Source organism: Callospermophilus lateralis, chromosome 1 (genome assembly GCF_048772815.1).
Source record: "Callospermophilus lateralis isolate mCalLat2 chromosome 1, mCalLat2.hap1, whole genome shotgun sequence".
NCBI classification, from domain to species: domain Eukaryota; kingdom Metazoa; phylum Chordata; class Mammalia; order Rodentia; family Sciuridae; genus Callospermophilus; species Callospermophilus lateralis.
The window spans coordinates 192,457,894-192,474,090 of record NC_135305.1 but is presented as its reverse complement, the minus strand read 5'-3'; the positions used below and the strand labels follow the sequence as shown (position 1 = coordinate 192,474,090).

The 16,197-nt window shown below is 32.9% G+C and overlaps 1 protein-coding gene across 1 annotated transcript in view; it reads right to left on the bottom strand.

Annotated features, from left to right (window-relative positions):
• Zcwpw2 (zinc finger CW-type and PWWP domain containing 2) overlaps positions 1 to 16,197 on the bottom strand; it is a 140,234-nt gene that overhangs the window by 56,139 nt on the left and 67,898 nt on the right. Inside the window, exon 3 of the mRNA XM_076843076.1 lies at positions 13,155 to 13,314. Coding sequence (XP_076699191.1) covers positions 13,155 to 13,314 — 160 coding nt within the window. The remainder of the gene's footprint in view (positions 1 to 13,154; positions 13,315 to 16,197) is intronic.

The window sequence follows — 16,197 nt, the reverse complement described above, 5'->3', positions numbered from 1 at the left end:
CGTGATTCACTAAGCATTCAAAATTAAAAACAAGAACTAAAACAAAAATAAAAATACAACAACTCTTATATTACACATGAAATGAAGGAAAATTACCATCATTCCTTTCCCTAACGTGGGGAAGGAAGAGATGTAGAAAAATTCCACAGCACACTGACATTTTCTTTTAAGAAATTCCTATACGTTCAACATCTAACTTTTATATCTTTACGTAAATTGCCAGGCACATTTTGGCACCTCCTCTGTAAGTCCTGCATACACAATTTTGTGCCTCGCTTTGCAAATTATTTTTGTCATCAGCTTGGGGTTATAAAAGACTTAGATCTTTTACTAAAACCAAGGTATATATATTAATTTCAGAACTTTTAAGTGAGTTGATCTCCCACCCCAAAATAGGACACAAAAAGTTTGGAATTACATTATTCAGAAGGAAATTTTAAGGGCTGGGGTTATGGCTCAGTGGTAGAGCGCTCACCCGGCATGTGTGAGGCAATGGGTTCAATCCTCAGCACCACATAAAAATGAACAAATAAAATTAAGTTTTTTTTTTTTTTTAAAAAGGAAATTTTGAAGGCAAAATTTAGGAAACTTTAGGAACTAAAAGCTTATAAAATTAAGGATTAAGACCAGTGACTTCATTTGAGACCACAGGAAGGAGTGGGCACTCTTAGCTTCAAATTCCAGTAAATCCTGTGTATGTGAGAAGATATCACATGCTTTATTATATTTATATTACTTTGACAACTTGAGCTGTCTCTGTCAGTTTTATTAAACTTGGGGGGATTAATAAAATAATTAGTCTAAAAATTGGTGTAAGCTTATGAGCATAAATAAGATTATTCTTGACAGATGAATAAGCCTGGAAATGTTTGGAATAAGGATAAGGTTTGAGACTAAACAGATGGCTAGACAGGGAAAGATAACACCCTATGTCTGAGAAAATTCCTAGCTGTGTCCAAAATTGAAAAGTTTTAAAACCACTGTCGTGTGTGATCTTGTGTCAATCAGGTGTTATTGTACAAGTGAGGGCTTTAATATCATTTTTCCATTTCCCAGGGTTTGAAGTTGACTGTCCCTTTTCAGTAACTTTTAACTCACTGAATAAAGTTTATGCTATCACCACGTACTAATATGAAGGTGTAAATTCAAGAAAAAGATTGCTTATTTGTCCACCCAGTAAGTCCAGTGGAGAGAATTCTTCAATATGCCAGAAATTCAGATCTCTGTTGCTTTGCATTTCAAGATTTTTTCTCCATATAAGAATTAATAATTAATTAATAAAGACATAATAAACTGGGGTTGTAGCAAGACAAATCTTATTCTTCAAACCTGAATGTTTAAACAATGTCATATTACCTTATTTTTGCTAAATCAAACTGAAGGTGACAAATTTCATTCAACCAGGATGAGAAATTTGGTCTTGATCATTTTGGGGCCACCAAAGAAAGGTTCATAAAAATTGGAAAGATATACAGTGCTTGAAAAGTGAGATAAAATGATTACTCTTCAATACATAATGGTAACATGAATAGGGAGCCCAACAGCTTCTTTGCCACACCTTCACAAAGTAATTTTTTCAAATGCTAAGTACCTTAATAGCATGGGTACAACCTTCCAAAGTACATTACAGTAGTACTATTCTCCAGGCACTGCAACTTGCCTTAGGTACCGACAGAACATATTTTGTCCTCCTCCAAGTCTGAAAATATAATCTATGCTTGCTATTCCTGCCTCTCCCTCTCAAAAACACAGGACTCTCAGTTTACTCTGCCAACTTTCAAGGAACTCAGATCAGGAAAACAGACAAGCCCTACAAAAGGTCTGATTACTGTTTGGAATAAAAGAGAGGGGAAAATACAATCAAAAGAATTATTATTATCAAACACTGGTGTTTTGTTAGTTCCAAGGAAGACTGTCCTACCTGTGGACTTTAAAAATGAGTAGAGATTGGGAGTAAGAGTCTTTACTTTCCAGCCACTGGATCCCTATACTTTTAATCCTATCTATTGCTCTCCCCTAATTTTTCTGTAAAACACTCATAATCAACTAACAAACTATGTCTTTTTCTTATTTATGTGTTTACTACATGTCTTATTCCACTGTTTTAAGCCTCATGGAGGGTACTGAATTTTGTCTGTTTTGTTCACTTCTGAGCCTAGAAGAGTCTCAAATGAGAGGAGCTCAGTAAATACTGAGTACTATATATATATATATATATATATATATATATATATATATATATATATATGTTGTAGATGGACAGATACCTTTATTTTATTTATTTATGTGGTGCTGAGGATTGAACCCAGTGCCTCATGCATGAGAGGCAAGCACTCTATCACTGAGCTACAACCCCAGCCCAATAAACATATTTTGATCAAGGTGGCATGAGTAAAACTTAGTCAGGAAACTAAATACAGAAATAAAAGGCTGCTACATTTTATTCCCTTAAAAGGTCAAAAAATTTTTTTACACAGATGATAAACATCTAGTATAATGGTAATGTTACTCGTAATATAGAACTTTTTTGTACAGAATTAAGATCTTCCAAGTATTTTATAGATCACTAATTTATCTTATGATCTATGATACTAGTAGCATTTTTTTGAAAAAGCAGTGTGTCTAATTTTAAGTGCTAATGTAATATAAAATATAGTTCCTAATTTTAAAACTATACTAACTTAAATGCTTATGATCTATGTGGGGGATAGTGGAACTTCACTAGAATTCATCAGATAAAATGATAACACCTTAAATCTCAAATTATCAATTCAAATTTTGATTATGTCAATATCAAAGTTAAGTGCAAACATAGGTACTTGCAATTTAGAAATTTACTTTTTAGGCACAATGTTGAACATATATTAAAAATTCAGAAATCTGAATTATAACTACTTAGAATCTGCTTTACTGAAATTCATAAATTCATTGAAATGACTTCAAATATTGACCATTTCTTTGTTTTACATAATATGTCTTTAAAAAGGCATGTCTTTAAAATATAAGTCTTAGATTTCTTAATGTAAAGAAACACAAAATTATTATTTTGGAAGGCATCTCTAATAAATATTTGAAGACCAATATTATCACCTATTATAAAGTATTTTATCTGGAAATTAATGTTAATTGCTGCTATTCATACATTGAAAGTTGCCATGTAGCTCACCAACTATAACAATGTATTGCACTGATGCATCATTCTATTTTACTATTGTGCCAAAGCTATTGCTCTTTTCCTCTGTTGGGCAGATAGTTTTCACTTAAAGCAATTCAGCAGAAAGTTAATCACAAAGATATCTTGTCTTTCTTAAATTGGATTTCTGCAACAACAACCAGTAATCTGGACAGTAAGAACATTCTTGTTCCTTTGATACATACTGGAAGATAGTCACTTCATGCCCATGTGCACCACAGAAATTATAGCTTTTAGTCTTCTTAGCTTCCTATTAATTACAGCCTTCATCAAACCATCATCTTTAATATAGATTTATATAATCAACTCTGGATTATTTAGAAAGCTTTAAGTATTAAATACTTGAAGCAAATATTGCCTTTAAAATATAATTTAATTGTTGCTTACTCTAGACATAAATAGGAATTTTGCTTACTCTAACCCAGCAGGATTTTAAGATCAAAACACCTCATGTCACCTACTATCCATACCACTGGAAAATGGGAACCAGTAAAATTGATTAAAAAAAGAAGGCTAGCTCCATTTATTACGATCTTTTACATCAGATTGAGAAATAATACCAAGAATGCAATGAACACCTGAGGAGAAATTAGGCAGAAAAAAAAAAGAATAAGGAAATTTGAAAGTCAAATCTTCACAATGTGATTCCATGACTTGGCTTGAAATACTGGAAATTACAGAAACTGGAGAGCTAGTTCCTAACTGGATATTGCCTAAAATATTTGGGATTTGTGAGTAGGAAACATAGTAGTTTAAGATAAAATGATCCTACAGACAAATCACGAAAGAAGTCACAGGATTCTAGAGAAGCTTTTAAAAGCATCTATAAGGATTTTGGATATTTTAAGTTTTTCTATAAAGATAGAATAGACAATGCTATATGCTATGATTTTTTTAATAAATCCCATCTGATATCTTAGACTGTTCCATTACTGGAGTGACATCATCTAGAAATTAATTTTTTTATACCTTTATGTTATTTATAAATAACATAAAGGTGCTGAGGTTCAAACCCAGAGCCTTAAACATGCTAGGCAAACAGTATATCACTGAGCTACAAACCTAGACCCTAGAAATAATTTTTATACCCATTAATACACCAGCCATTTAATATAATGCATCTGAAATCATATTTTGAGAAGAGAGAAAAATTGAGCTCCAGCTGTGCATTGGGAGAAAGTCAGGCAACACCAAAGAGAGAAACATGTTTCAAAGGATAGGGGAGTCTAATGTTACAATTCTGTCCAAGACTTACCTAGTTTCTTTAGTACCATATACTCAAAAACATATTCACATGTTCTACAAAATAAATACAATAAACTTAATACACATTTAAAAATATGTTCTTTACCTGGTTCCAGTAAACATAGAGAAAGCAGTATTTAAGGAGATATTACCTGCTATACAATGGTTCTTGAGATTCACCAAGAAAATTATAGCCAATCTCGTTGGAAATTTAAGACTCCCCAAATATTCGCCAGTACAAAGGTTCAGAAATATATGCCTTTGGGGGGTTTTTCAGCAGAGTGTGAGGAATAGCAAATTTGGCAACCAATAGCAGAGTAAGGCAAAAAACAACAAACCCTACCATCAGGATCCCAACATGTGTATTAATACTAGCCATTTACTCCCAGTGTTACAAAGGATGAATCCTAAGTTTTAATGACAGCATGGAGAACCCCCAAATCCATGGCAAGAAATCAATGTGCTCAATGTGAAGAAGAGAACTCTGAAATCTTTGTCCAACTTTTAAAAAACTTGATTAAAGGTGAATTAATCAAGTTGGTTGAACTAAAAATAGTAAATCAATGAGAAGGTCTTTGTGTAGTTTATAGATAATCTTATTACAAATTTGATATGTTTATCAAGAATACAAGCAGATGGTCTAGTGTAAATTTCAATTAGACATATAATATGAAAACGTGGAGTTTGTAGTCATGATATTTGGTTTTGAGTCCCAGTTATACAGCTGTGCGACCTCAGTCTGGTTACTAAACATGAGCCTCCCATTTTCCTAACAATGAATGAAGATCACATAAGATTATAATTTGGTCTCTATAGTTCAAGAAAATGAGGCAGGAGCTCTATTAACAATAGGAAGGAGTTGACTAAGTACATATTGCATTTCTATAGGAGTTCTATTATTTAAAAAGACTACTGCTGGTTCAACAGTAATTCCAGCCAACTGGGTGACTGAGCCAGGAGGATTATAAATTCAGAGCCAGCCTCAGCAACTTAGCAAGGTCTAAGCAACTTAATGAGACCCTATCTCAAAGTAAAAAATAAAAAAGGGCTGGGGATGTAGCTTAGTGGTTAAGCACCCTAGGTTCAATTCCTGGTACCAAATTTTTTTAAAAAGAGACTATTTTTATTTTTTAATTTACTAATTTATGCAGTGCTTATACAGTACTGACAAACACAAACCTAAACACTTATAATTCATTTTTAAAATGAATAAGTCATTTTAACTTCCTAACAAGCTTATGAGGTAGGTACTGTTACATTTACTTTATAGATAAGACTGATGTTAGAAATTTCCCAACTCTGTATACCTGGTAGGAGAGAACTGGAAATTTATACACAGACAACCTAGTTCACGAGTTTGTATGCCACTACAAAATTATACCATTTCACTACAAGATAATTTTGCTGCACAAATCTCAAAGATGGTATTATGAAGAGCTCCTAATCCATATCATAAAAAAAATAAATGGAGTTGAAAATGATAGGAAGCTATCATATGGCATTTTCTATATCAGGCCACTTTTATATTGCTTAGAATTTTTTTAGGATTATTAATCAATAGTTAAAAATTTAAATCACCACTGAACTATACATTTAAATATGGCTAAATTATTTTATTTATATTTTCACATAATTTAAAAAATCTACTATTATATACATTTTAAAGTACTTTATGTATTCGGTTTTGAGATGTAGAATTTTTATTTTATGAATTGAATACATCATTAAATCTGTAGCAAGAAAACAGTGTAAACACTGCCATGCAAAATGATAGTGAAGTATTAGTAATATATTGATGAATAAAGCACAGGGAGCAAATAAGCATTGAGTCAATACATAATTTTTAAGGTCAGTGCTTATCTAAAGTGCCGCTATCTCCCACTTTGGTAGCTGGGCTGACTGTTAAGCAACACAGGAGAAATGTATAGGTTTAAACCTGTCATGAAAATAAGCATGTGCTTAATTTCCGTGAGTCTTAAAAACATCAGGATTGTTCTAAATTACTTTTTAAAAATATTTTTAGTTGTAGATGGACACTTATCTTTATTATATTCTTTTACATGGTGCTGAGAATCAAGCCCAGTGCCCCCCCCCCCCCGACACACACATGCCAGGCAAGCACTCTACCATGGAGCCACAACCCCAGCCCCTGTTCTAAAGTATTTTAAGCAACAGTATTAATGGATATCAAAATATACACCTAAAAAAATTACACACTTGGCTATTTTCTAACCCATGTTTGTTTGCTGTGATAGTTTAGATGTGGTGGCCCCCAGAAGCTCATGTGTAACAATGCAGATGGTTTGAAGGAGAAATGATTGAGTTATAGCTATAACACAATCAGTGTATTAATCCCTGGTGGGATTAACTAGGTGGGGGCTGAAAGCAGGTGGGGTGTGGCTGATTTCGTGGTCCATTGAGGGCATAGTTATAGGGTATATATTTTATATCCGGTGACTGTGGTGTCTCTCTGCCTTTCTGATCACCATGTGAGCTGCCACCTCTTCCTCCATGATGTTCTGCCTCACCTGGAGCTCCTGGGGAATGGAACCTGCTGTCTATGAATTGAGACCTCTGAAACCACGGGCCTCCAAATAAACTTTTCCTCTTCTATAATTGTTCTAGTTGTCCTTCAGTCACAGCAGTGAGAAAGATGACTAAAACTCTTGCTTTTATCAACTATGTATTTATGGGGAAACATTGGTTGTATTTACTACAGGCAAATGCTCAGATTCTAATGTTTAATGATAGAATCACAAGAGTAGGTAAGAATTTAGGTGAAGAGAATGGTTAAATATGTCACACAGAATCAGTATGGTAACTAAATACTACTTATGAAATTTGTTTTCAAAATTAGTTTAATCAGCATTGTTCAGGGTTTAAAATAATGGGTTTTACTTAATTCATGAAATGACTTTATAAACCAATAAAATATTTTGCTATAAGATACCTAAATAGAAAAAAAAAAGTGGAAAGAGAATTAAAGAAAAGATAAGGAAAAAGATGTCAATATATTCCATTGCAGACTTTCCAACATAAAAGTTTTAGACTTCACCATTCCCTATTGAAAGAATGTATCAAGAAATTAATTTACAACTATTTAGTAATCTAAAAACCCCAACACAGAAGACTCATTGTAAGACAGTCTTAACTTTATTCATAAGGAGTATGACTGAGAGGAATTTAGTTAGCCTTGTAGACTAGCTTAAAAACAATATTTTTAACAAAAAATACATATCTCTAGAAAACCTAGAAAGTTATATATCGGAATGTCTTAGAAAAGAATATTATTATCCCACTGAAGAGTCAGTATGACAAACCTAGTTAACACTTAGCACATTTTTCTTTTGATGAGAAAGGTAGCTACCTATTCTGTCTTTTATAAACTGAGTGAATTTGGTCATATTATTTGGACTTGGACTTTAAACTTTCATACAAGTTCACAGCTGTCTAAACTCATAAGTGATAAAGAAGAGAGATGATAGAGGTGAATTTAAGAATTTATGTAGCAGCAAAGTCAGCATATATAAATGTAAGTCAGAAAAGCAGAATAGAGATAGGAAAAGAAACTGGTTTCATTCAATTGCAAAAAATGTGAGAGACAGAATTTCCTGTTCTCCTTCCAAATTCCATCAAACAAGTCCAAAGTACTCTTGAGGCATTGCTGATACCGGGGCCTATTCATTCACAAAGCAATCAGATTAAGAAAACTCTAATTTACCTCCTATTTTCAATAGTTCTTAGCACTTCTGTTTACACTAAACTAGAAAGGCATTGTAGTAATAGCCTCATTTCAGTCATGTACTGAAAATCAAAGAATAAGATGACCAACTAACTCTATTTTCCTCAATTTCTAATACAGGATCTATCCCACCTGAGTCTCTTCTTGATTGCCCTTGGTATCCCTTTAAATATATTATAGACATAGAGGTTCTATAAAAACAAAATACATGATTTACCTTTCATTTAACCTTTTACTTTCAATGAATAACTAATATTTATTGGGGGTTTACTACAGGACCAAATGTTACACTAAATGCTTTACAAGTATTATCTCAGTTAACTCTCACAATAATTTTATGAGGCAGATACTGTCATAGCGTCCATTTTATAGTTGAAACACCTGGGATTTGTAAATGTTAAGTGACTTGTCTGAGGTCATTCATTAATAAGCAAAAAGAGCCAGCATTTAAACTCAAAGAGCTTGCCTGACTCTAGAGTCTGCCTCTTTAGCCACTTTGTTAAACCACTTCATAACTTTACTCCTTTCCCGAGGTTTCTGGCAGATTATTCACAAATAAGTTACAATTAAAGGAACATGTTCTAATTCTATTAAGCACTTTCCAGGCCAAAATCTAAACAATGCTTAGAAAACAAACAAAAAGTTGTAATCCAATAATTCTTTTTTTTTTTTTGCAGTGATGGAGAATATTTCATCATTGTGCTTAATTTTTATTTGTAATACAATAATTCTAAAATTATGGCAAATTGAATACAAATATGGAATTAGTATGATAACATTTTACTGAGAATTTGGCAACTATGTTAGACTATTTGCTAGTAGGAATGATACAACAGTTTCTTGGTTTTTGGTTTTTGTTTTCAAATATATTTTCCAATCAGTTGGCTCAACAGATATGTATCCAGTTTCACTCGATTACTCTGAGAGCAACACTGCCTAATGATCTAGTTATAAAATCATTTGCTAATCTTCATCATAGACTGCATGCTTATAATTTGGATCCTCATAAATCATCGAAAAAAACACTTGCACAAATATATGTTAATCCAGATGCACTGGTCAAATGATTATTGCATATGCAATATCAAAATATCAAGAATTCTGCTTGTTCTTTTGTGGTTTTTAGCCACCCAAAGGGAAAACCAAAAAAAAAAAAAAAATATGTAAAGAGCACATCTACCAAAGATTGCCATCATTCAACATGTGCATTAGAATTAAAGGATAAAAATTTTCATTATTGAAAAAAATACTCAACAATAAATTAAAGCACTTGGTATGCATATGTAAATTGGCAGACTGTACAAAGAGAAAAGCATTTGACTTGAGATTTAGATATCTTGAGTCTAATCATTGCCTTATTATTTATCAATTGATTCAGCATGTAGTTGTGTAGTCTGAATCTCACTTTCTTTCATGTGTCAAACAATGATAATACCTATGTTCATGGGGTTGCTCTAATATAATGGGGTAAATACTCAAATGACATCTGGTACCCAAATAAATGGCTGCATATCTATACAGGAATGTCCTACATACAATGGTAAACACCCTGCTGAAATAAGTCAAAAACATCTATTAACACTATGGACAAAAGGAAAAAAAAAAGCTAAATACGATAATAGGTACATCCTACTACCAGGGAGTCTTAATAAATCTGTTTTATGTTTGCTATATATGTGACACTGGGAAATTTATAAAGAAAACAGTTGTGTTTTTTTTTGGCTCATGCTTCTTTCTGATGATTAGAGGATTCAAAAAGTAAGGAACCAGCATACTCAGAAGGGTACCCTTGCTATACCACAATATGATGTATTAGTCAGTTTTTCATCACTATAAACAAAATATTATTGTAGCTAACTTTGTAAAGAGAAAAAAATTATCTAGCTTACAGTATTTAGAGGTTCATAGTACAAGATCTGGAGGCTCCAGGTGTTTTACCTCTGATGAGGAGAGCAGATGGCATCATCTCATGAAAGCACCTGTGTAGAAGAGCTCACATTGCCAGGGGTAAAAATGGGAATTCATAATCCACTTGAATCTAATGTATGAAATATGATATGTCAAGAGCTTTGTAATGTTTTGAACAACCAATAAAAAAAAAGACAACCTAATTGGAAAAAAAAAAAAAAAGAAAGTCAGATGGAGACTGCTGTTCCCCAATCAACTCGCAGGGCATGCCCTCAATAACCTAAGGATGTCCCCACAAGGTTCTACCTCCCAAATGTTCCACCACCTTCCATTAATGCCACCCTAAATACCAAGCCTTCAATAACAATGAATACTTAGGGGACATTCAAACCATACCCATACCAAAGCAATGACAGAGAAGTGAAAAGAGAACTGGCTGAGTTCACAAGGGGCCAGGCCCAGTCTTTTATAACTATACACTCCCTCAAGAAGTAATTCAGCTCTGTTGAGAACTAGTATGTTTTCTAAAGGTGGTGCCCTTAAGATCTAATTATCTCCCTTACAGTCTCCACCACCTCAATACAATTAATTGGGGAATTAAACATCAACATGGATTTTGGTGGAGGCAAACCACATTCAAACCATAGCAGAGGGTAAATCACCTACTTTTCCTTGGCAATATATGAAACTAGAAAGGCAGCAGTCAAGCAATTGTTGCAGTATACTGCTAGTAGTATTGTTATTTATGCCCAAGGAAAATTATAATGATTTTATACAATAGCTGATCAGCTTAAACATGTTATAAATACTAAGTTCAAATCCTGAATCGGTTTTATTAATACTATATACAAATTATGCATAATGTTGAATGACAAGAACAACCTAAAGCTGTGTTCAATTAAAGTGATTAGTATTCAGTTAGACATGTTAACCTATGAAAGCATAATTTCCAGGCAAATGAAAGTGCAATACTAACAAACTAGTACACAGAAGAAAGGCAGTAGAAAACAGTAAGCCATAACCAAAGCTAGATTAATATATTAATGGTAGGGATAAAACCAACAAAACTGATGTCTCAAGGCTGAGAAAAACTAAATCAGTATTTCTTCCTCAACTACCCATTGGAGTCATGGAACTTAAAAATGCTGATGAATTCTTCTTATCTTTTCCTCTTCTGCTATGTGGAGACATAGTGGAAAGAAGACCATCTGTGAACCAGGAAACAGGTCTGCACCAGACACTGAATCTGTCCTTGACTTGACTGAAATTCCCAGACTCCAGAATGATAAAAAATAAATGTTTATTACTTACAAGCTTTAAAAAAAAGCTGATGAATTCTACCTAACTGTAATTTTGTACCTGTTGACCAACCTCGCTCTATTCTTCTCTGCCCTTCTTATTCTTCCAAGCCTTTGGGAACCAATATTCTATGCTCTACATGTATGAGATCAACTTTTTTATCTTCTATGTATGAGTGAGAACATATGGTCTTTGTCTTTCTGTGTTTGGTTTATTTCACTTAATATATGTTGCTGCAAATGACAGGATTAGCCAGGCACAGTATCATATACCTGTAATCCCAGAAGTTTGGGAGGCTGAGGTAGGTGGATTACAAGTTCAAAGCCAGCCTCAGCAAAAGCAAGGCACTAAGCAACTCAGTGAGCCTCTGTCTCCTAAATAAAATACAAAATTGGCCTGGGGATGTGGATCAGTGGTCCAGTACTCCTGAGTTCAATCCTGGGTACCCCCCAAGAAAAAGACAGATTTCACTCTTTTTGAAACCTGAATAATATTCAATTGTACACACACACACACACACACACACACACTACATTTTCTTCATTCGTCTGTTGATGGGCAATTAGGTTGAGACCTTACCTTAGCTTTTGTTAAGAGTGCTGCAATAAACTTGGGCATGTAGGCATCTCTTCAACATATTAGAATCAGACTATGTAAATTACTCCTGACAAATTTCAAATTCTGAGAATACTTGTTCAGATAATTTAAAAATACACTTTGATTTTTATACTTATATTTAAATTTAATTTCTTAGAAATGTCCTGTTCTTTATTTACCACATTATTACAAATCTAAGATTCTGAAGTCAGTTTTATGAGCAGCTAGGTTTCTCATCCACTAGAAAGGTAGAGAGAGCACAGAATATATACTCTTTCCTGTCTCCCATGGTTGCTAGTGAATGTGTCTAGAATATACCCAAAACATGAGAGCAAAGAAGGGACTTCACATTAAGATGACTGGTTCACAACTAATTTCTTTCTAGTTGTTTCAAACTGAATTATACAAAAGTGTTATTTATGCAAAAGATAAAGTAAGTCCCATTTTACAGTATCTCAAATTTTCACAGATTTTATTGAAGATAAAACTGAATGCTTATATGTATATTTCTCACTATCCAAATTGAGTCAAATGTATTCACATTTATGACATCTACCTTTTATCAGATTTTTAATGAAGAATGATTTGCAGATGGAAAGTTTCAATATTAGAAAATAGATGAAGATAATTGAATTTATATATGTATATATGACAACAATCCTCAGAAATAAATCTATTTCACCTATTTTCATCAATTTGAGAATCTAATCTATTAATTGTAGCAAAGAATTTTACATTTAAAAAGAGTCAAAAGGATGCTGAAGGAGTTAGCATGATGAAATATTCTTTTTGAAATCTGAAAAGCTGATTGTACTCCATAATTAATTTTCCCTGTGACTATGGCTACAACTGAGTCTTCTCATGAGAATTTTAAAACTGCCAAATGACAGTCTTAAACTGTTTCAAAAGGCAATTACATAAAGTCTTCAGTTGATTTTTATTATATTGCCATTGGAAAAATAAAACCGAGAATTCCACTGCTATTTTATATCCATAATTTCTTTGGAAAAAAGCTTTAAAATACAAATGTTTGAATTTAAGCAAGTAGTATACATTATTTTGTTCATATAAACAATTATTTATATAAATAAATATGTAATTGTATATCTTTTAGGATCTGAAATGAAAACAAATGCAAAAAGAATACTGATTTTATGTTACTGCACCTACCTTTAATGTGATACTATAATGTCCAACAAATGTTGCATTTATCCATGATCTTGAATGTGGATCACCCAAGAATTCTATATGATATTGTTCAACATTTCCATCCAGGTCGTAAGTCACATATTTACCTTTAAATGGATCAGGGCAAAGTATTCCTGGCCAACTTTCAAAAGAAAATATTTTAAATTATTTTGATGCTTTAAAAAAAAGACATCAACACATCTCTCAAAATCATTTATTAGGATTCTTCTTTTGAATTTTAATGACTTTTGAACAAAACACAAATATATTTCTACTTACATCTTTTACAGATAGGGTATTCATTTGAGACAAGTAGTAAGTTGTATCTACTCTATAACTACAGAAATCTTTGAAATAGTCACTAATTTAAGATATAGATAAGATATCAAAGGAAAGAATTATAAAACAAAAGAATGATCTCCAGGGTCAATAAGTGACATTTAGGCCCTACTGACTGGAAAGATAGGAAAAAAAAAATCATCAAATTCATGGCAATACTGAATTAATTCTAACCGATCAGAATGGTTAATTACCAAAATATTAATCCCCTGGCATGGCTGCTGACAGAAGGGGACACAGTTTCCTGAACAAGGACTGCCAAAAAAATACTATCAGCTCAGGCTGTAACAATACTATGCAGTAAAACTACTGTGGGAAAAGCAGAGACAGAGCACCACAGTTCTATACTGTCACTTTTAACTCTATCTGCTTTGTTGGCAGCTAACCACCTTGTTGAATGTCCTGGGAAAAAAAAATTTACTATTATAAAAACAAACATGTAGAAAAAATACATTCTTTCATGGCATAAATCTCTAGAAACTTCTCGATACGTTTCAGGTTTATCTTGGCTATTCACTTCCACTTTTGTCCCTTTCAATTCTTCCATTTTCTATTCTAGTTTAGGAATCTTAGGTCTTTCAACCCAATTAACATCTATTTTTAAAGCAACCAAACTGTAATTGTTACACCTCACTGTTTAAACTCTGTAAAATTTAAGGGGTTCATGTTTATTACTTGGAGCTTTACACCTCACAGCAATTTTAAAAAGGATTGATTATTGCCAAGTAATTTCAAATTATAGGTAGTACTTATTCCATTTAGCATAAACCTCTCAAGATTTCTAACACTTAAGTCATAAAAGAGAGAAATATTTTGCAGACAAGTTGCTATTTTGATGATAAAAATTATGATATATCCAGTATCAATTGGGCCCAAGACTATTCACTTCAAATCATCACTCTATGAAATAAAAATAAAAGAGAAAACTCTTAAAAATGAATTAGATGCTAATAAAAGTTTCCATTCATTAATTAAGGCACATTAAATTACAGACAACACCACATGCTGATTTAAAGATGAATTATGTAAACTATTGTCATGTGTCCAAATACTGGGACACTTTAGCATTTCTTCAAGCCACAGAGAGGAATTTTCTGACTCCTAGTCTGTATATCTCAGCTAATAAAGAGTGTACCAAACTAAAGGAAAAGCTAAGCAGAGGGAAGAGATGAAGAAAACATGATTACTTCTCCCCTACTGCTATATCCATCAGCTGACTTGCTATGATTGAAGAAAGCTGATGTCCATTTCTGCCCTCACACTGACCTCAGTTTCAGTTCAAACACTGTCAACTCTAAGATTGTACTGTGCACTTCTACTTCCCTATTTTTCTTTTCATATGGAAAAGAAATTCTTAAGTATTATTCTACTGCCTTAAAAGTGGAAAGGAACAGTAAGAATCGACAACCCAAAGAAAAGGTATCAGAATTACAAGAAAAATATATGTTTAATGTTAGAATCTATGGGCGATGGAAAGTAAAATGCATAAACATGGTTAAAAAGAGGGGTGCAGGCTGTCTGGGCATGGTGGCACATGCCTGTAATCCTAGCAGCTTGGTAGGCTGAAGAAGAAGGATAGTGAGTTCAAAGCCAGCCTCAGCAACTTAGGGAGGCACTAAGCAACCCAGTGAGACACTGTCTTTAGATAAAAAAAAAAAAAAAAAAAAAAGTGGGAGGGTGGGAGAAACAGGGAATTGTTGGGGATGTGGCTCAGTGGTTCAATCCCTGGTTCCAAAAAATAAAAGATGCTAGGTGTTACAATTAATCATGTGCAAAGATAAATTTTAGCAGGATAAACCACCTCAAGGAAAGTACCAATATATCATGAAGAAACTGATGTTGTACACATTTATTATACAGTGGAACTGATTTGTAATAAGATAATTCTTGCCCCCAACAAAAGCATGCTTGAATTTGCCTTTTATTTATACCATATTAGAAATGTGTCACTATCATTTTCTAATTATGGTTTGGATGTTTAAGAGGAGAACAAACTTAACTTGGGCCTTATTCCTAAACTGTTGGAGTAAAATGGATGAGTTGGAGTCATCACTATATGAATATTATATTTGCCAAGAAATCTCTGTGCTGTATCTAACTTATGGAAAGAGGAAGTTTCCCATGCAGACACATATACATTATATTAATTTTGCATGTAAAATAATGCAAAAAAAACCCAATCAATTAATGTTTATAATAGTGAAAGGATTTAATAGAAATCTCAATTTATACATTGATATACTATCTAAAAAGTATCACTGGATTGCTTTGTTAACTTGAAGGTATATTTTAATACCAAGCTCTTTGAATGACAGCACATTAGGGTGCAAATATATTTTCTATAAATGAATTTTCATATTTATGAAAAAGCTTTGTAAAATGCTCTATAAATATATTCAAAATAGTTATCCTAAATAAAATCTAGTTTCCGCTTGGCAATATATCTTCCTGAACTAAGTGAGATGTGAACTGTTATTTTCTCCTTTTAACTTCTGGATTCTTTCTAGCTGAATACAATGCTATTTCTTGAATTATTAAAAGCAAACCTGCTTAAACGTTGTAGAAATAGTTTTGTCTTCATAGTATGTACAACTCTACCCCAAGTATATATAGGCATAATCCAAAGACACAGGCTGCCCATGTATTTTTGTTTAGTTTTTTTTAATGTGGTGCTAGTGATCAAACC